General features: G+C 42.3%; 3 protein-coding genes across 3 annotated transcripts; all 3 read right to left on the bottom strand.

Annotated features, from left to right (window-relative positions):
• Positions 1 to 336: 336 nt before the first annotated feature.
• Positions 337 to 7,671, bottom strand: daglb (diacylglycerol lipase, beta). Its single transcript, XM_042082105.1, has 15 exons — positions 7,002 to 7,671; positions 6,593 to 6,744; positions 6,317 to 6,491; positions 5,701 to 5,965; positions 5,123 to 5,245; positions 4,536 to 4,663; positions 3,998 to 4,124; positions 3,629 to 3,712; positions 3,413 to 3,490; positions 3,239 to 3,319; positions 2,893 to 3,020; positions 2,526 to 2,594; positions 2,150 to 2,222; positions 1,639 to 1,886; positions 337 to 1,199 (listed from the first exon to the last, which is right to left on the bottom strand). The coding sequence occupies exons 1-15, from the start codon at positions 7,094 to 7,096 to the stop codon at positions 1,004 to 1,006; spliced, it is 2,022 nt and encodes a 673-aa protein (XP_041938039.1). The 5' UTR covers positions 7,097 to 7,671; the 3' UTR covers positions 337 to 1,003.
• A 166-nt stretch (positions 7,672 to 7,837) lies between these two features.
• kdelr2b (KDEL endoplasmic reticulum protein retention receptor 2b) lies at positions 7,838 to 15,233 on the bottom strand. The gene is made up of 5 exons (XM_042083602.1): positions 14,933 to 15,233; positions 13,169 to 13,269; positions 12,172 to 12,330; positions 10,213 to 10,465; positions 7,838 to 9,260 (listed from the first exon to the last, which is right to left on the bottom strand). Exons 1-5 carry the CDS (start codon positions 15,021 to 15,023, stop codon positions 9,226 to 9,228), a joined length of 639 nt encoding a protein of 212 aa, XP_041939536.1. The 5' UTR covers positions 15,024 to 15,233; the 3' UTR covers positions 7,838 to 9,225.
• A 392-nt stretch (positions 15,234 to 15,625) lies between these two features.
• Positions 15,626 to 19,799, bottom strand: mettl9 (methyltransferase like 9). The gene is made up of 6 exons (XM_042083682.1): positions 19,626 to 19,799; positions 19,359 to 19,520; positions 18,739 to 18,929; positions 17,990 to 18,199; positions 17,298 to 17,482; positions 15,626 to 16,600 (listed from the first exon to the last, which is right to left on the bottom strand). Exons 1-6 carry the CDS (start codon positions 19,641 to 19,643, stop codon positions 16,392 to 16,394), a joined length of 975 nt encoding a protein of 324 aa, XP_041939616.1. The 5' UTR covers positions 19,644 to 19,799; the 3' UTR covers positions 15,626 to 16,391.
• Between the last annotated feature and the right edge of the window lie 513 nt (positions 19,800 to 20,312).

Below are 20,312 nucleotides of genomic sequence, written 5' to 3'. Positions count from 1 at the left end.
AATAGAAGTTAATCAGAAAGCCACCTGTTTGCAGGCATGGCAGAGACAGCTGGAACTGAATTAAACAGGATATCTTCCTCTTTATAGAATTGCAATTGACATCCCTCTCACAGCTGTAAGCCACCACATGTCAAAATATGACCTCACCACAATACCAGTGTATAACATGCTTCTGGCCACCTTCTAGTGCTGAAAATCACAACCACCTGTTACTTTTTCACATCACATGTGAAAGTCAGGCAGTTGATGCTTCCACAGCAATGTTATTCAAGGCCCTTGGCCATTCTAAAGATGTGCAGTTGAACACTAAAGGTTTGTATAAATACAACACTCATACAGTATTCACAGTGTATTTAATGGTTTCAAAAAATCCACCGCAATGGACACAATACGGATGAGTTAATACACAAATGGCATGGTTATGGGCCGTCCCGGAAAGCGCTACAATGTTTTCATGCTAAATAAATGCTTTGATAACATGCATTCCCACTGCATTCTAACTGACTGCAGAGAGAAAAATAAGACGGAAATGGCATGACATTGCTCCTTCAGATCACCACAGGATTCCTGGTGACTTGATTTTGACAGTTATGCATAGGCACTAATCACCCTGATTCTTCAAAAGTCCCAGACAAAGATCAAAACAGACAATCAGGAACTCAATGGATGATGTGTTCTATTTGCTTACACATTTTCTTTTCCACCTTTCTTTAAACGTTCCTCAAAACATCAAAAATTGATGATATATGTACACACAATTTCTTTATAGCCAAAAACAGCAATGCTCTCTGAATACTGTACAATTCCAATCACTGACACAAGAATGTCCAAGGGATCCCCCTAAAAATGGGATAAATAATTTAATAAATTATTCACGCGACAGACATACACTGGAAAAAAAAAAGATACAGCATTGAACAGCTCCCAAACATGTCCTGAATGTAACTCCAATTGAAAAGTTTGAGGCGGTGATTTGGCAGAGCGGAACTGGGGAGTTGGGATGTCAGATGACGTTGAGGTGGCTGTTGCTCATGGAGGAAGGACAGAGCAAGAACGCCCGCTCGCTGCCCAGGCTCTGGAGTGCCCGCAGCACCACGTCCGGCATGTGGTCGGCCAGCATCCGTGGGCTGATCAGGACGCTGCGGAAGGCCATCTCGTTGGACCACTCCGCCCGGTACCTCACCTGGGAGAAGCAGGATCTGTGTGGGGGACACACGGCATGAGTGGCACTTTTCACTTTTTTTGGTCGTCCAAAAGTTGAGCACTAGTTGTACTTAAACTATGTGCATCTATATAGACCACATTAGCTTGGTTTGTAATAGGAGTTGTTCTTATGAATTTAAGTGCATGACTATATATGTTCAATTTCATTCAATATATGTTTTATGTATTAATGTACCTATGAGTGCACTGTAAAATATGACTTACGTGTGGGTGTATATATATTAAAATACTTCACATATGCGGTTCTGCATCTGCACGCTCGTTGGTGTGTGTGCGTACATGGATGTACATAGAGTGTGCATATGTATGCGTACGTGTGTATGCGTGCGTGCATGCGTATGCCTGCGTGTGTGTGTGTGTGTGTGTGTGTGTGTGTGTGTGTGTGTGTGTGTGTGTGTACACATTCCGGCTAACCTGCGCGTGGGCCCTTCCTCTGTGACGTGCAGCACGCGGCCCGGCAGGTAGAGGGGCAGGTGCGTGGCGTGCGTGGGCGAGTCGTCCGACGCCAGGCTCTGGTAGGAGGCCGAGCTGCGCACCAGCAGGCTCTCCTCCCCCAGCAGCGGCGCGCTGAGCTCCTCCTCACGGTTCTCTAGCTCTGTGGGGAAGTCGTCGGGCTCGCCGCCAAACACCTCGTACCAGCAGCCGTGCAGCAGGATGCGGTACTGAGAGGGAGAGGGAGTGCAGGGAACGCGTAGGAGGTACGCAAAATGGGCCATGTTACAAAAATGGGTCTTTCATAATATACTGAGACACAGGAATGTTGCACAATTTCTGAGACATCCAGGTGTAGGGAAAGTACTTGAACATGTAAAGTAATGTAACATTTCCAAATGACAATAGCAGAGTAGATTTCTGGAGATGTATGAAATAAAAATATTTCTACAACTAAATCTATGTTGATATACACTTCATACATTTGAATTACCTTGGGTTTATTGCAATTAGAGACCATTTTTAGAATTCTCTTCTTCAAGTCTTCCATGTTGGGTAAACTTAACCTATCAGACGAGACAGACAAGAGAGACACACTGATGGATGCAGATGGACAGACATCACCACTGCAGATAACAGGAGTAAGCCTGAGGAGGACAGCCCTCATTACCTCACCTCCACATAATAGAAAAGTGCTAAAAATAACTCCTCCATTACACCCACGGTTAAGAATAGCAGCTTCTGTTCAGTGCATTTAGCTTCCTTTCCCATTTAAATCCCACTCGGGCACATTCTCCCACTGGAGTCCCCCCTGTCCTCATTCTACATCCTGCCGATGTGCTCTGCACGCTGTTGAGATAGGTCCTTACCGAGGGACGAGGTCCTTCCCCAGCACCACAGACACCACAAACTCCTTAGAGTAGTCAGCCAGAGCTTTGCTGTGAAAGAACAGTGGTTGATTGATTAAGACAAACGTCTGTACCATCAACAGTGTACCAAAGTGTCTGCCAAATCCCATAACCATAACCATATATACTGCATACTACAACAAACAGCCAGAGCAGGAACTACAAATACACAAGATAGGCTTACAACATTTTTGTAGTTTGTAACATGTCTGCTGCAAATAGGTTCAAACAGCAGCGTTTCAAATATTGATTGGCCTAGTTTCATCATCTAGAAACGTTTTCAGTTCTCTTGGCAGTGTTCTTCAGACCCTTAATGCAACATTTTTACCTCATGAGGCCCCCTGGTGGTGAGAAGGCGTAGCACTGCAACGTGGGATACATGTTGCGCAGCAGGACGGCCAGGATGGCGGCAGTGCCAGCACCCAGGCTGTGACCGGTGATGACCAGCCTGTACTCCTACACCGGGGAGATGAGGCATGCAATCATGAGTTATCATGACTCAACCACATCTCTGCTTAACATATCACTCTGCAAATGGACAACACTAACTACAACACATTTCATTAGAAACAATGACATTTAATAGAAACAGCACATGGCCAAGTACATATTGTCACAGCATTGTTTGTATTTATAAATGAAGGTTGTAAAAAAATGAAGGTTGTAGTTCTTACAGGTGCAATCGAGAAAGCCTGCCTCAGAATCCCATCGTTGACAAGCCTCTTATAAATGTAGTGGGCTGCCTGAGAAATTCCCTAAATGATGGATAGTTAAATAAACATTATAAATTCACACACTAACAGTACCTCAACAACAGAGGAAAAGTAAAGTGCTTTAGAGATACATACCTTGTGTGCATAGCTAGCCCCTGATACACCCTCAATAGGCAGATTCTCACATTCCGCTGAGAGATCCGTTAACACGTCCTGCACACAGAAATCTTTAGTAAGAATGCTGAAGAACAACTTGTCAAACTTAAGGGCATAATCAAACGGAGTGGCAATTCCATTACAAGTACACTACAAGTACATTACAACACTGACAGGGAAAGGAACAGAGCTTACTTTTAGTGACAGGGTTCCCCTCACAGCCACCAAAACAGATTCCTTTTTATGATCAAGGGCAACAAAGAAAGGGATCTCGTAGATCTGTAAAACAGCACAGAGCATTCTCTTTAAAAACAATGCCTCTTTACAATGACAAGCTATGGCAAATTAACAAAACGCAATGGCTTGATTTCTAGGAGCTTCAAACTTAAACGTAAATTCAGTTATATCTCTGAGCAGTCAGGAATGATCATGTTGTGGCCAGGTCAATGAGGGCAAAAGGCTACACTGATACCGTGGACAGAATAGCGGTATTGTCTTTTCTTGTGCCTGTGTGTGTGTGTGTGTGTGTGTGTGTGTGTGTGTGTGTGTGTGCACTGGAGTGACCTGGTTGTGGAAGCTGATGTGGATGAAGTCTCGGTACTGCAGGCCCGTGGTCTGGAGGATGGAGGTGAAGTGGCAGCCAAGGCTGTCGCCCCCCACAATGTCATACTGACTGCTACGGCTCCGACAGCTGAAACACAACACCAACTCATCCTTACTCAGCACAACCGCACAGGAAGCACTGTTACCTAATCCTGTGTAAGCTTGCTGCCTACTAGAACCCTGTTTCTTCTGACAGAACAATACATGACAATAAATGCTAGTAACAATGCACACAGATTAAGACTATACAGTATAGGTTTGTCTTTGTTCAATGACAGCTCACTTTTACTCAAATATAGTGCATCTGTCAAGACAGAGACAGAGTGAAACATGGTGAAGGTCACAGAGAAGGACAAAGAGTTAGTAAAGCCTTAACAGCGTAATCCAAAGTGAGTGTGCTTCTGCTTTGCTGCATAAATAGTATTTAACTATAATATGGCATAAAACAGGGGATGCTCTACTATTAATAGCTGCTTGATAGCTGCCCTGGCTCTCTTACCAGTCACCACTGAGTTTGCAGACGCCAGTGAGTGGGTTGGAGTAGACATACATGGGCCATCCGTACGCCGCTACCGCAAACAACATGCAGTGAGTGGCTCTCTCCAGCTCCACCTCCAGATCTTCCCTCTGAGAGAGAGAGAGAGAGAGAGCATTTTGTGACTTTTATGGGCAGAACACACACATGCGGTCTCATAGGGTTGCTGATGGCCTTCTCTCGCAGGCGGTCTTAATCGGGTCAGTGATCTCACAAATCAGAGAAAATCCAATCACAGAAATGTTGTCTGTAAACACACCGTCATATCAGTTTGGTTGCCCTGAGCTGCCCTGCATGGACAGCACCCATCTCACACAAACACTGGCAGCGTGGGCACCCCCCCCCCCCCCTTTTTTCTGACATTTTATAAATCAAACAACTATTTGATTAATTTCATCAGTTTGTGTTTTTTCCTTTTTTATTTAATACACAATATGTGTTAAAAATAACACAACTTGCGATGTTTTTTTTAACAAATCTCTCTGTCCCGATAGGGACAACACAATTTTGTTTTAAGAGTGTACTTTTGGATACTATGTGAATATACTCACTATTGGGGAGGAGGGGCTGTGGGCCAGCACATCGTCAGGGTCCCTGCACTGCTCCACCTTATCCTGCTCCTGATGCAGCAGGGCCAGGCCAGCAGCGATGTCACTGGGTACCAGGTCTGTGTCCTGCACACACATTCACAAGCATTACAGCAATGACAGACCACAGGTTGGGCTTCTAGAATACACTGCTAGGTATTTCTACACCTCATGTAGACAAGAGTCAGGTTTATCACAGTAACAGGATCCTGTTCTTCAGGAAGTTTCATTTTATTACTTTTTTTCCATTCCATTCACTTCAATTCACCTAGTGTATTATTTCTTTGGGAATGTGTGTATAAAAACTGTCTTCACTTTACGAAAACAGGTCACATTATCTCTAGACAGTTGCTTTAAAGCTCAGTTAAGTCAAGACATACATTTTTTTTCATACTATAGAAATAGAAAGAAATATACACTAAATCCTACCCTCTGTTTATAAGTAAATCCATCAGCATACTAGGGCAGCAATTCATAACATTATTATTATTCTAAAAAGTGGCACTCGACACCAGGGAATGGACACCGGGTGCGCCGCATACCGAAAAGAAGCCGCTGACGAGCTGGGCGATGCCGCTGAAGGCAGCGCGATGCGAGTCGTCCTGCGGCAGGCAGCAGCAGAGCAGGCGCAGGCGGCTCTCCCACACGCGCACGGCCAGCGAGCGCGCTCGTGACAGGAACTGGGACGACTCGCTGCTCTCCAGGTCGCGCAAGCCCTGCGGCTCGGCCATCACTGCCTGCCGTGGTGCGCCCATCGGGTCAAACACCACCAGCACACCCACCACCGTGAAGAAGATGATGACCCAGCTGCGCCAAGACACAAAGATGGAAAAATGGGGGAAAAGAGAAGGAATTGAAACAGGCAGGACGGATACATTAGCCAACACATACTTCCCCTACAACTTCAGTTTTAAGGACTAATTCAGTGCCAGTTGCAACACGAAAGAAGAAGGCTAAAGGGGGTGTGAGCATTGAGTCTGTAGTTGTCTGTACAGCATCAACTTTGACATTAAAGGGCCCTGTGAACAGTAATCTGCTCAGTAATCCTTTCCAACATGTTGACGTCAGCCGAGATCAAAGAACTACTTGAAATCAAATGTAAATGAGTATTTTTGTTATGGGAACACAGCAATGGCAAAAAGGTTCTCCTGCACATACCTTGAAATAACTGCACCAATGACAGCTCCAACAGCGGCAGGGTCGCATCCTCCACTGTCATCATTCACCCAGACAGCTCCGAGACAAGCCCAGATGAACTCGGGGATGTACAAAACGGCCCGAAAATACACCAAGGCTGGCATGGAGCGACGAGGACCAGGATTCATTATGGTGCCTTACGAAGAATGAGGGAAACGAAGGAAATGCATAGCAATTAGCACCATTTCATTAAGCAAAGTAACTAGCTACTAGATAACAAGTGGTGCTAGTGCCTACCTCGTGCGCTGACATAAACAATCGCACCGAGTGAAAAGATGATGACAGCAAGGAGCACAAGCAGAACAACGAGGTAACTATGAAGGACTGTGCCTCCCCCACAATCAAAGTGTCCCTTATGGATGGTGTACAAAACGAACGTGCCAATCCACCTGAAATAAAAAGTGGTATTATGCATAGTGGTATTTAATAACTGGAATAATAAAGAACACAGAAGTTGTCTAGAAGACTCAGAAATAGTGGCTGATAATCACTTCCGCTGATACATGTCGGTAGCATCAACTTATAAACAACGTATCTTTGCAACATTATATCCACAGGGTGGATAACAATGACAGTCAGGGAAGAAGCGTGTTTTTTGTCAGGCTAACATGTCGACAGAAATGAACTATGTGGGCTTTAAACTTACCATATTGTTCGGACGAATAACTCAAAAGCTCCAGGGAAAACAAGGTCATCACTGGCAATACCCCATCGCCGACCAAACACAATCATTCCAGGCATGTTGACAACGTTTCTGTCAAATGCTCCAACTGATAGTAAGGAGTATTGCGAAATCTAGCCACCACCCATCCAAATAGGGATATGGTCCCTTGCCAATGTCCTGCTAATGTATTTAACTAGCTATGGCTAACGTTACCTCGCAAAGCTGACGTTTTATAACATGCTATCTAGCGAATTCGTTACATTAATTTGAATAGATTGTCCTGACGAACATCAATCCTACAACTAAAGTGAAGATTATAACGCTTTACATGTTAAACACTAGATTTCCGCGAATTTGCACAGCTACATCACACAACACAGAAGGTTGCCAGCTAGCTAGTTAGCTGTTTTGTTAGGTTTCGTTAGCCCGCCGCTAGCTAAATCGATGTGGCAGCCTGTCAGCTGTCAGGCATTTCATTGTTGTCAGTCTGCGGTCTACACTTGATCATCCCGAGTTTAAGACATGTTATAATCTATGTAGCGGTCACGGAACGAATCTGGCAAATTTTCAGTCCGGGGGGACTATGTTTAAATATGATCTTGCTGACTTGGACCGTCTGATATCACGACTGTTTTCTTTCTGGTTGTGTGCACTTACTCAGAGTTCCGTCAGACTTTAATGGCTTGCACAGTCGTTCCCCCTGATCTTTTGCATCCCATTCTCACAGCATTGAGCGCCTGCCAGTTATTTGAAAACAAGCAAAAATGTACACGTCTCCAAATATAAGGTTATATATTGAGTAATTCAATGCCACCAAATCAGTGTTTCCCGTAAAATCTTTATTCAAGATGGTCACATGCAAAAGCTCAATTTAAAAAAAATGTAAAAAAAGAAAGAAAATAGGAATGGTTGGGGTGTGAAAATAAAAAGATGAGAGGATTGTTGGAAGAATGTGCAACAATGCCCATAATAAATCAAACTTGTTAAAGTCAAGAAAGCAAAGCTTTCATGAGCTCATCAATATGCACATCGTGTTTACATTTTTCTGGGCATTGCTGTTTATTTCAGAGACAATATGGCATATCTATATTCAAATAAATTGAAGTTCGAAAAATAATTTCTTATATTACCATCATAATCTTAAATGTTACTGAATTCCATCAGCTTGTTTTACTGTTGGCAAAACTACTTTGAAATTAAAGACCCATCTAAAATGTATTGTTGATATGGGCCATTTTACTGATAAAGCATTGGGTGGTGTTAAAAAAAAGAATGAACAAAAACAATATTTGCCAGTTGCATGATCAAAGCCATTTACAGCAATGAAGATAAGGCAGTGTTTCAATACCTGTTTGACATCATGAAACTACATGGACCTGATGCAGAATTCAATGGTGCATGGTTAAACCACACTGTTGGATTTTGGGGTAGTGGTATTCACTTCTATGATGTAGCACAACATTAACAGAGAATGAATGGTCTGTTCATGATGAAGAAAAAAAAAAAAAAAAACAGGAGCATGGCACTTGAACCATCCATAACTGGCATTCTTTAGGGAAGGAATGTACAGGGGATGACAACGGTGTAATAAGAAAAACAGCCACTCAATAACCGCCATGGGGTATGGAAAGGGGGAGCATACAGTCCGACAGATATTTCCCATATCACAGGAAACAATGCACATTTATTTTTTGATTGCAAATCCTCTTACAAACATAGTCAATGTTCACCATAAGAACAAGTCCCCTTGAGTATTGATGCCAATTTCAAGGCGTTTTAGAGTTTTTTGTTTGCTTTTTGTCGGTTTTAAACATTGATGTGTGTCAAATTGCGGAGAGAACACCTTTTATGTAGAAAAAACACTTTTGTTTTGTTTTTTTCCTTTATACAGAATAATAAAAAGGTTAAGGCAAGATGCGTAAAACTGGAATCCGAAGGCTTGCAAGGGACCAGGGGTGGGGAGGGGGTGAGGGGCAAAAGTGGAGTTGGTTGAAGCCACAGGATGGCCTCGGCTTTGTTCTGGAGCTGCTGATATGTTGGATCAGAAGACGACAGAAGAAAGAGTGGAGGATCCCTCGTTTTCTTGTTGTTGTTGCTGTTGCTGTTGCTGTTGTTCGAACTCCGTCTCAGGCATCTTACACTGGGCGCGGTGGCAGCGATGTCCTATGCCCACCTCGCGATTCTGCTGAGGTGTTGGGTTTGGCACTTACGCTGGCAGGCTCAGTTTCTTTCCTTTCAGTACTAAAAGAAGCACAAGAGAGGACGAGGCACATGTATTAAAAGGTTATGGCTGCAAAGCAAAACCTTTTTAGGTTAACAGGAAGCAAGCAGTCAAAGTCACTGTTGGAAGGACTTTTTCCACGTATTTACTATATTATACATACAATATTTCACTACTACTACCACTAGTAATGCGCAGGCCGGCTTATGACCTAATCTTATGGTCTAACCACGATTATCTGGCAACATCCCTGCTGCTTAGCTCACTCTTGGATAAAAAAAAGAAGTTGTATGAGTTATTTCCACGCAGATTCCTACACAGACGTTTATACTAGCCTTTGGGCTAATTAGGTTTATTTGAATTAATCTATAGCATAGCCTAATATTGTACAGTCAAAATCATCCCGGTCTTCTTATTAATTTACGAATGCATTTTTTTTGTAAAACGAATGAGTGTTTTTGGTAGCCTACCTCTTGTTCAGGACAGGTTACACCATCAAAACTTATCTGATGGTCTGCAAGAACAGTAATATTGGCATGCTACTTTGTGCAAGTTCACTGCAGAGAGCTGAGGTACGAAATGTTAAGGCATGTGTTTGAGTATGCACACGCACGCCTATGTTTCAGTGTGCGAGAGAGAGAGAGAGAGAGAGAGAGAGAGAGGAATGAGGTTTCCCATTGTAATTGCAGTTTAACATAGCCTAGCCTGATACAAGGCTACACTGACTGCATTGGATTGTCCCATGACTTAAGCTAAAAAGCATTTCTATTTATTTGTTAGCCTACATGAATGTCTTGTAAAATAAGGTAACATTATCATGGCATTTTGTCAGGTCAGGCGGGGCAGGCTGGATCTCCAAAATGGGTCGGGCGGTTCGCGCATCACTAACTACCCCACTTCCAAAACAATCAACATCATAAAGTACACACCACTTAAATATTCCAAAAGAGGTCGAAACCACATGCAGCTCACCTTTCGTGACGTATAAGTAGAAGAAGTCGCAATAAAGGATGGTCTGCACAACGCCGGCAACGATGGCGATCATGTCAAAGAAGCCCTCGAAGTAGAAGCGCCAAATCCAATTGATGAGATAGAGGGCGCGGTAGAGGCCCAGGAAGAACAGGTAGTGGGTGGTGATGGTCTCTGCCTCACCCGTCTTGCTGATCATGAAGAGCTGGGGCAGGATGGCCACGGACTCCAGGTAGATGGAGAAGGTCCACAGGATCTGGAAGAGACAGAGGAAATTTAGACTATTGACCGACCGATACAGGGTTTCCACGGCTGTCCTTATGTTAACGCTGATTGATACAAGGCAAGGTTGTATTTTATTTTTTCAACAATTTCGGACATAAAATACAGACTCGGTGTGCAATAGCTTTTAGAGTGGAACTACAGGGAGAGCTTCACTCTGTGAAACTTCCTATGGAACATTTTCTTCAAATCCTTGAGTCTAGATCAAAGTCATACATTTATCAGCAGAGGAAATATTAAGTGGTTGAGAGCCTGCCAGAATCTGCTGATGTTTATTCTTTAAATAAGCCATGAAATAAGAACTCTCAATTAGGTTCAAATTGAGTGAGAGCTATCTGATGAATTCACCAAAAGCCAATTAAGCCTAGCCCTGAGCGAGAAGGAGTCTGAATGGAGACTCTTCATTGTAAGCCAAATTTAGACTTAATCCTTGTCTGGGAAACTAGCCCATTGTGCAATAATGTTATCCATTAGTTGTGAGGGCCTAGGAGTCGGATAAGCCTCTTGAGATGGTCTAATTACATCTGTGTGGTGTTCACCCCTAAACCAGGTGAAACACCAAGAAAAAAAAAAACAAGACGCAATAATTTCCCTACAGGAAAAACTCTACTTCATGATAAAAAATTCTACATTTAAAAACATACTTATTATAAGCATAGATTCATGCCTACTCTAATCAAGATATCGACGTAACTGTTGACAAGATCCAGTATCCAAACCAATAAAAAAAAGAAGACAGGCTTTCATAGATTTACAATCTTGTTGCTCTATCAGAGTGTTTCAAGTAAAAATAACACTTCAGCAGTGAAACTAAAGTTTATACTTCAAGCCTGGGTCTGATAATGCAAATAGACTATTACAGAGACCTGCCTCTTGCCAACTGCTAGTGCATGCCAATGGTGGAGTTAAAGGCAGTAAGCAGGAGTAATTCACAGACAAGAGGAAGGTCGGTTAAGTAAATAACCAATATGCAATCAGGGTACCATGCAGTTCATATGCAAATAAAACATGGACAACAGCCAACAGGTACTAATATTAAATGCTCTCCATTGAGGCTGATACTGGTATTTGTAAACATCACTTGTCTCATATACTCTGTATTACACAGCCTAACAAAGGGAATCCTCTGAAGGTACATCTTCATAAAGAAGATGGGAAACTCTTACTGTGGTCTACATTCAGAACAATACAGTGTGCAAATGTGCATCAAAGGTAAGATGAATCATGCCATATCGTAGATGATAAGATTAAGCTTTTCACCAATTAAAGTCTGAATGCCCACACAAACACACTAGAACACACTAACCCAGGAAGTTCATGCGGAGACGCCTTCAGTGTACTAACCCTAAAGTTAACTGGCAAAGACTGGCACAACGGATGGATGCTCAATATATGCAAATGCTTTGTAACCCTGATATTCCTGGTATGCACTTTTACCCATTTTGTACCAATAGCCCTGGTCATTGAACTGGAAAAACAAGAGCAACTGCACACCTTCACACCGTTGAGACTTTTCAAGTGTAATATGATCAAACAAAACTGAACTTGACTGTCTGCAATACATTTTATTGTTCTGCATTGGAACTAGGAATTGTGTGAGCAAAATAACTGCCTTCACGTGTAGCTAGCTAAAGAAAAGAATAGCACAGTCTGTAATAGCTGGATAGAGCAGGCATTTACCTCCAGGGGAGCGAAGTCATGGTTCACCAGGAATGCCAGGCCACCAACAGGGACAACCAGGAACTCTACTCTGAAGGTGTCGTGGTTGCCATCATAGGTGGCTTTGAACTTGGAGTAGATGAGGTACACCGTGGCATACGCGCAGCCAATGTAGATGACCTGGGATAACGACACATATTGTACAGTCAATCAAAACACATATCCAGGCATCAATGTCTATGGAGGTACTATCTACAGTATGACAAAACACATGAATCTGTAATAATAATAATAACAATAAAAAAGGGCTAAGAGTTGCAGTACATAGCACACAGAATCCTTTAACTTTCCATGCCGGCTTTAACGGTGTGTGCATCCCAACTGGATTTAGAGGTGTGAACACAAAAGCAAATATCTTTTGACAAATAAAAGCTGGGTCAATAGCATAAAGGGCTTGGCTTCCAGACTCATTCAACATTCATTCAGTATCTGAGATTGATACACTACTTTTATTCGTTCAGTTTCAAGTAACAACTCAAAAAGACACCTGGACCTCTCCATCAGATGGATACAAAGCTACTGGAGAAGATGTAGACAGAAGATGTAGACAATGAAATCAGGGGGAGCAACCAGCAATTCAGAACAGGAATTCCATTTTGCCAGGTCTGTTAAAGCGTACTCACACTATGTCATCCCTACGGTAACCGAGTACGTTTGACCCCCAAACTCCAATTCGTTTGATCAGTATGATCGCTCGTTACTGTACCCGGGCACGGTACGCTAATCCGTGCCCCGGTCCTTTTGAGGAGGTGGACTCAGGCACGGCATGGTTGGGCTTCTGATCGCGCCTATACAGTTTTGAAAGTATGCAGTGTGAGTGCGGAGAATGGGAGAGAACAATAATCCGGCACGGTACAAGTGAACCGTGCCCAGTGAGTACGCCCTTATTGAAACCAACTGAGGGGAAGTTTTGATCATAAGGAAACCTTTGCTGGAGAGCTGGGCCTGTGTCGCTCACCTTCATGCTGGTGTTGTAGAGGGAGATGAAGGAGGTGAGCAGGTCTAGGTAGCGAGTGGTGAACACCAGTGCGAACAAGACCTGGCTTTTCCCGGAAATACCTGAAAGATAGGGATGTTAGCTGTAGGTGGACTAAAAAACAAAGTCAACAAAAAACTGTCACAGTGCCATCACAACACTTACTCATCTTTAACACCTCAGATGTAATCAAATCCAGAGGGCCTTGTGCTTGAGAGTGTAAGAAATGTGTGTAACCAACAGCCACCTAGATTACCCCGCTGCAGAGGAATGCTTGTATTACAGCTTGCTGTGCATCAGTCAAAACCTAGCTTCAACCTCTGGTGTCCTAATAAGACCACAAAGCAAGGCAAAGAGCGAAACTTGCATACATAGCTACTGTGAGCCGTGATGTCCCAGGAATACCATTTGCACCCAGGGCTTGTTCTACAGTTTGACTTGGTAAGGTAGGGGAGGGCTCAAAACGTGTCCTAATACAGGCTATGCCCTTTAGAAAATCGCAGGTGTCAAACTAAAGTTACTCTCTCTGCCATTCAAAAGAAAGACATTTTTTAAAAAAAACTCTTGGTCTGGGATGTATACATCAGAGATCAAGCTTACATCACTCATTCTACCATGCTCACGTTACACATGGGTAAGATACTTTGCATTTGCCATGAACAATGATAACAGAGGAACAGTATCACATCGACCTGGAAGTGTGTTATCATCCTGGAGACCGACGTGGTTGCTCAAAGTGCATGACTATACGTTAAGGAGTTCAAAAGGTAAAGCGAGACTTAACAATCGGAATTTAAACAAAACCAATTGGACGGCGTTGCAAAGCTCAACAACACTATTTAACATAGTAACGTGCATTCCATTACTTTACTTCCTTGCAAAAGTTTAATATCCGCCTTCTCCTACAGGGCTGCCACGTCAGAGGTCAGACTAGAGAAGCAATCTTAGAATCTAATAGCGAATGAATGAATTAAAATAAAAGGTCCGCAAGTTTTACCGTTTATTTTGCCTAAAAGACACACCAAACAACCAAAACAGTTTTACTTGCACGATTTTCACTTAATTAATGAAACTCAATTCAATCATAAGTCTGGGATATATGGATCAACATTACTGCGAACTTCAGCTACCGTTAACTAGTGAAGGGAAGCTCGTTAGAGGGCAAGTTATGAAGGCACAGTGTGTGTAACTACACTGGAACATGTTGGCAACCCTGTTTTCAAAAAATCCCATGGCCTTATACCGTGAGGTGGCCTAATATAACAAGACTGAAATCCATTATGCTAAAATAGCTAACGTTAGCTAGCAAGAGGGTAACGTTAACTTATGTTATGATGGGCTGTGTATGGTGGGGTTCTCTCCTTTTGTGCATTTAGGAGGATCATCATTTTAGCACTTAACAGACCACACCTGAAAGTCCATCCAAATAGATACTCAAAATATATCCTAGCCAGGTAAACTGACCTATGACAATTTATTCTGACAACTAGATGAGAGGCTAACACTAGCCAGTTAGCAATAGAACACTGGTTATTAGTCAGCTGAGTGCAAGGCCTCGCTGGCACAGCGGATTCTTTAGCTAGCTTAACATTAGCCAATCAGCTAACATGTCACCGACTATGAAAGCTTAATGCAAGTTCTGCGATGTAACATTAAGGTGGTTTGTGTGCACTTGCATGACAAGTCATAATATATTCAAGGTTAATGCTTAATTTAGGAGATTATAGATATAGCTCACTGACTTACCGGCACATGATCTGGTTTTCCATATTTTAAGCAGTAGGATGATGATAGCTGCTAAATGGGAGAGATCCCCGGTGAGTCTGAAAATGTTCATTTTGCTGCAAAACAGTCGTGGGTCTTATCTCAGTAAAACGAGACAAGATGTGTCTACACTACAGCTGTCAGACTAAACTTGTTGATAAACTCAGACAGTAAGTGATGTGCTTGTCCGACAGCTTTATCGGTACTATTCTACGCCCGGGTGAAAAATGGCGAGTACTGCGCGACGTGGCCCGGGGACGTGGCCAACGATACGCCCGCCCAATGCAAACTGGGAATGGGGTTGGCGCTTGCAGACCGAAGGGTCGTACAGACACGCCTGCAAATGAGTGTCGGAGATTTTCTAGAGTTTTCACTGAAGGGCTTTTCCCTCCTTGATAGAAGCATGGGTAGAAGGGATACTATGTAACCTATTCATAAACAGCCTAAATAAGCTACATTTTTATGTGGACCGCCTGCAAGGATGCTACTAGAAATGCAGGGACCTGTAAACCCCCAATATATAAGTTCAATAACATAACATCAACCACAATAATAATAATGTTGGTTCTGTTTATGGCATCCCCAGACTGCCTCCACTTCTCAGTGCATTCTAAAATTGTTCATATAACACTCCCAGTTTCCACAAAAAATAAAACAAACATTTCACAGCATGAAATTATTTTTTTTATTATTATTATTATTTTTTTTATTGAATGGCGCGTTAACCCAGCTTAGTGGACTCAACTTGCCCATACATGTACAGAACAAAACTTTTGGAATTGGGAATGAAAATAAAATCCTATTCAGTAGGCAACAGCAAAACTGGAAGAGTCTTCCCATTGGTCCTTGCATATTTGTATTGATTTTCTTTTGTTCAGCCTTCAGCAGGGGAGTTTTGAATATTCTAACAGAAGATTCTGTTCCGCAACAATGTAAGGTTCTAAAATTCCATGTTGAATTCTTTCCAACATTCCTGTCACACCGGTGTGACGGTACCAGCTTAAGGGTTGATGTTCTTCAACAAGATAACAGTATCAAAGTAAAAAGTGTTATATTTGCTATCCAAAAGAACAAATCAATTCAAAGGCACTACTTACAGACGATGATTTGAACAGGAAACAATGCTTTTTGATTGACCTAAGGACAGGTGATCCATTTTCAATACAAGAAAACCAGTGTTATTGAATACAGAACTTATTCATGGAACATAGAAAAAGCCTCTGTATATCATAGAGACTACTTTATGAATACAAACATTAAAATCACAGGACAATGTTTTGATCTGTTTAACCAAATCACTTCAGAGAGATTTGTTCACAGCATAAGTCTGTTGCTAAAAGCAACCCACACAAAAATGAAACCAGCGTTGTTTAGACTTCAGGAGCACCACATGAACTAACCTTCCAGCGTGTGACTGACTGAATTAAGGGCAAGTTCAACTTCATTCCTGAGCCTTCAACACAAATACCGCATCATCCAACACGTAGTAGTCCTTATACATATCTCCTTCGCAAAGATATGGCAACCGAGTCACAGCTTCGACTTCCAACCCAACCTTGGAGAAGACTTCAATGGATAGGTTGGTCACTTGTTCCTCCCAGCTCTTTCCTTTGATTTTCAAATGCTGTTTTGGGCGTTCCCATCTCCCCCCTGTCGAGATCATAAGATGCTATTAATATTATTGGTACTGCTAGATGTCTGATTATGCCTCCAATTTGTACCAAGAGAATGCAGGGTGCTATAGTAAATGGACCTTTCACCCAAGACAAATTCTGAATACTTCAATGTATATGCTTTAAAACGTCAGCGTGGGCCAGCAGACTATAAAACTAATTTTAAACTAATTTTTAGATAATTTGTTGTGTATTTTACATTGATATTCTAATATGGCCGGGACATATTTGTTGGTAGCCCTACAAAGATGACAGATTATTGGATCATAGTGCTATTTAAAACTAACTGTTCTACCTCAATTAGTATTACACATGTATTTGATGTTGTTTTTAGTCATGTAGCCTATTTTAATGGAGAAAACCAGTCACTGCAGTTCGGTATCATTGTGTGCACCTAAATGAACATCGACCAGACAAAGAGCCAAAGAAAACTTTCAAGGTGAACTCCAAGGTCAAGGTACCAGACTGGAACTGGCCATCATCAAGACAATCCTTCTAAGAAAAATGTACTGATAAGAAGAAACTGGAGCAATGTCATTTTTAATTGAGGGATTCTCTTTTTTCATGGCAGGATACCAACAATTTCAGCAATGAAAATAAAAGAAGGCAACACTTACTAAATATATTTTTAAGGACAAAAATCACTGGTCAGCTCAATATTTTGTTCCACTCACCTATTTCTATATAGGGCTGGAAGGGGACTACAGCAGCCACGATGACCCTGCCTGACCCCGGCACAAGAGCTTTCTTGATGTCTCTCAGCAGGTCCAGAGGTTGTTCACAACGGTCCAGCAGGTTAAGACAACTGATGACATCATACTGGAAGCCTGTGTTCTGCCACTCTTCAATTTCTAACAATCTGATGAGAGAGAGGGAGTAAGACAGAGAGAGAGAGAGAGAGAGAGAGAGAGAGAGAGAGAGAGAGAGAGCAGTAAACCACAAATATCCCTAGAGAGCAATAGTTATTAGACTGTTTGACTGAGGTGCATTCCTTTTAATATCACTCGACTGCATTAATAACATTAATAAATCATGTTATTTAATTGTGTATTTCAGGTAATATCAATACAATTGCAGTTTTGATTGAGTCAAGATAAATCAAATAACAGTAACCCAATTACAGTTGCACTGACATTACCTGGAAAACAAAATGTAAAAATGATTTATGAAAATTGAAAAATTGAAATGGAGAATATAGCGTTTTGGAATCAAACTCTTCATATAAATTCAACATCCCACTAGACACAATGGGAAATGCTTCTGCTCCACTTGAGGAACCAGCAGAACTATACCCACAACAGACTGACATCAAAGAATGCAAGGCATTTATAAAGCTCTGATAAGTAAATATATACACTGCACCTACTTGTAATTTTTTTTCTGGAGCTGCCATCTCATCGGGATGGAAACCTCTGTGGCATAGATCTCTCTGAAATGTGAGCCCATGACATCGGTGACTCCCCCGTCTCCTGCCCCCAGATCCAGCAGCCTGTCTGCCTTCCAGTCTGGGCGGATGCCGAGCAAGCGGCGAAACTGATCCCTTGAGAAGACAAACATGGAGCCTCGGCCAAGAAACCTACCAAATGGAGGGTAAGCAAAGGGCAATAAAGGATTAGACAGAGATGCCTTTTTGACTGAAACAGTAGATTATTGCATGCATGGCCATGCTATTCATGGCTGTTACTGTAGAGTAGACTGAACAAAAAGAAAGGACCACATACTAAACATGTGGATGGTTTAACAAAGATCCACATGTGCACCATTATTTATTCATCATATCCATTTGATTTCATTCATTCATTCATTCATTGGCCAAACACTGTCCCCCAAAATGATACCCAATGATAATGTCAAATTAGGATTCTACTTCCTCATAGTAGTTAATAAGAAAATATTGAGATTGAAAGAAGTAAACCAATAGCATGTGTTTGAGTAAATTAAAACGCACCCCTTACAAAAACAACTGCAAGTGTCAAAACTACGATTTGTGAGGAATTATTTGCAGTTCATATGCATTTTAGACAGGAAAACAATATCATACTGCATTGTACTTCATTCTCCCATAATTGCAGCTATTTTTTGTAAGGGGCTGTGCAGCTGACAACCCATTCTCACCCGTTGATGGAGGTCCGAGACATGATGGGACTGAAAACGGTTGAAAAGAAGGAGTGATAGAGCTGAGTGAACAGCCAGCCAGACTTCTCCTCGCTCATTTTTAGAAAGGTCCGAGTGTCTGCGTCCAAGTCACTCTGCACGAACAATGGTCTTACCGATTCCCCCAGTAGATCCGGACAGCAACGGTACCACTGTAGAAATTGACACATTCAGAGCACTCCGCATACTCAACCAAAGATTCCTTAGTTTAGAAACATAATCATTTAACCGTCTGGCTGAACCTTTCCATAATTCAGAATAACTAACAGTAACTTTAAACGACTGTGTAACTTTGCATTATATTTGGCACGGCTGAACAAAGCAATGCTGTAGTTGTCACAGTTTTTATTTTGTAAGCTACAGTCGAACATATTATGCAAACCGAAGTGTTTCGGAGACATCTGTCAAATACATATGTAGAGTGACTTCGCTCGGGCAAACATCACACCTGTCCCGTCTCGCTCAATTTCCCTAGAACTCTCTTGAAACCTTGTAACTTCACATAGGCCTATAGCTGGCTCAGACAGTTCGTTTTTACAGCAATAGATGGCCTCGTTGAGACAGTTAAAAATAAAGCTTACCTCTTGATTTTCAGCACTATATTCGCTCTCCGACACCATTTTGGCGAAAAGTGATCGAGCGAAAGGATTGCGGACGTATTTCCCTGTCCACATTCTTCTCGTAGCAACCAGGAACGAGATGTAAAACACCACCCACGCACAGAAAAGCAATGTACTCCTCATCTGTGGATGACACATAGTCGGGACTAACGTTGCTCGCCTCTCCTCTCTGCTGAGTGAGATTTAAAAGAACACCTTCATATAAAAGGAAGAAAGACTCAAACAAACCTGAGGGTGTGGTGACATTTTGGACGAAACATAATACTAGAGTACGGTGATCCCTTTACGCAAATAGGCCTACTTTAAAAGCACACACAAATTCAAAAGCATTGTTATAAGCACTGTAAGCTGATGTTTGCCTTGGGTCCTCACATGACTGTTCCTTGAGTAAGGCTGTGAATAGCAATGTAGCCTACAAACTGTGTGCCGCCACCACGTGGTCTGGAGTATGATGGTGGCAGATATTATTGGATAGAATAGAATAAGTTTTATTGTCATGTCAAACACGAAAATGGTCTTCGGTCTCTCCAGTAAAGCATACAGTAGCCTACATGCGATACAAAGTACCCCCCCCCCCCCTCTCCACACACACACACACACACAGTGCTCCAGTCCCTCCACCTTCCAGATGCTTCTACCCCAGATCTCCCCACCCTTTCTGCCTCCTCATTCTTCTCTCAGACCTATAGCTAGGCACATGTGCAGCCTCAGTATAGTATAAACTACACAACTGTTACTCTAATTTGTCCACCGTTTATTAACCACAGTAATTGCATTTGGGATGATAGAGCCCTTGTAGATCTTTTTCTTTGCCATAGGTTTAGATCCACCCTGAGGGAAGCAACTCAAACTCAGGGTGGAGGAAATAAGTTTTATCATCCAAAATTAACAAGAATTTCCTGTTTACAGCGGCAC

This window comes from Alosa sapidissima, chromosome 24, assembly GCF_018492685.1.
Source record: "Alosa sapidissima isolate fAloSap1 chromosome 24, fAloSap1.pri, whole genome shotgun sequence".
Taxonomy (NCBI): Eukaryota; Metazoa; Chordata; class Actinopteri; order Clupeiformes; family Clupeidae; genus Alosa; species Alosa sapidissima.
This window is presented reverse-complemented; position numbering and strand designations above follow the sequence as displayed.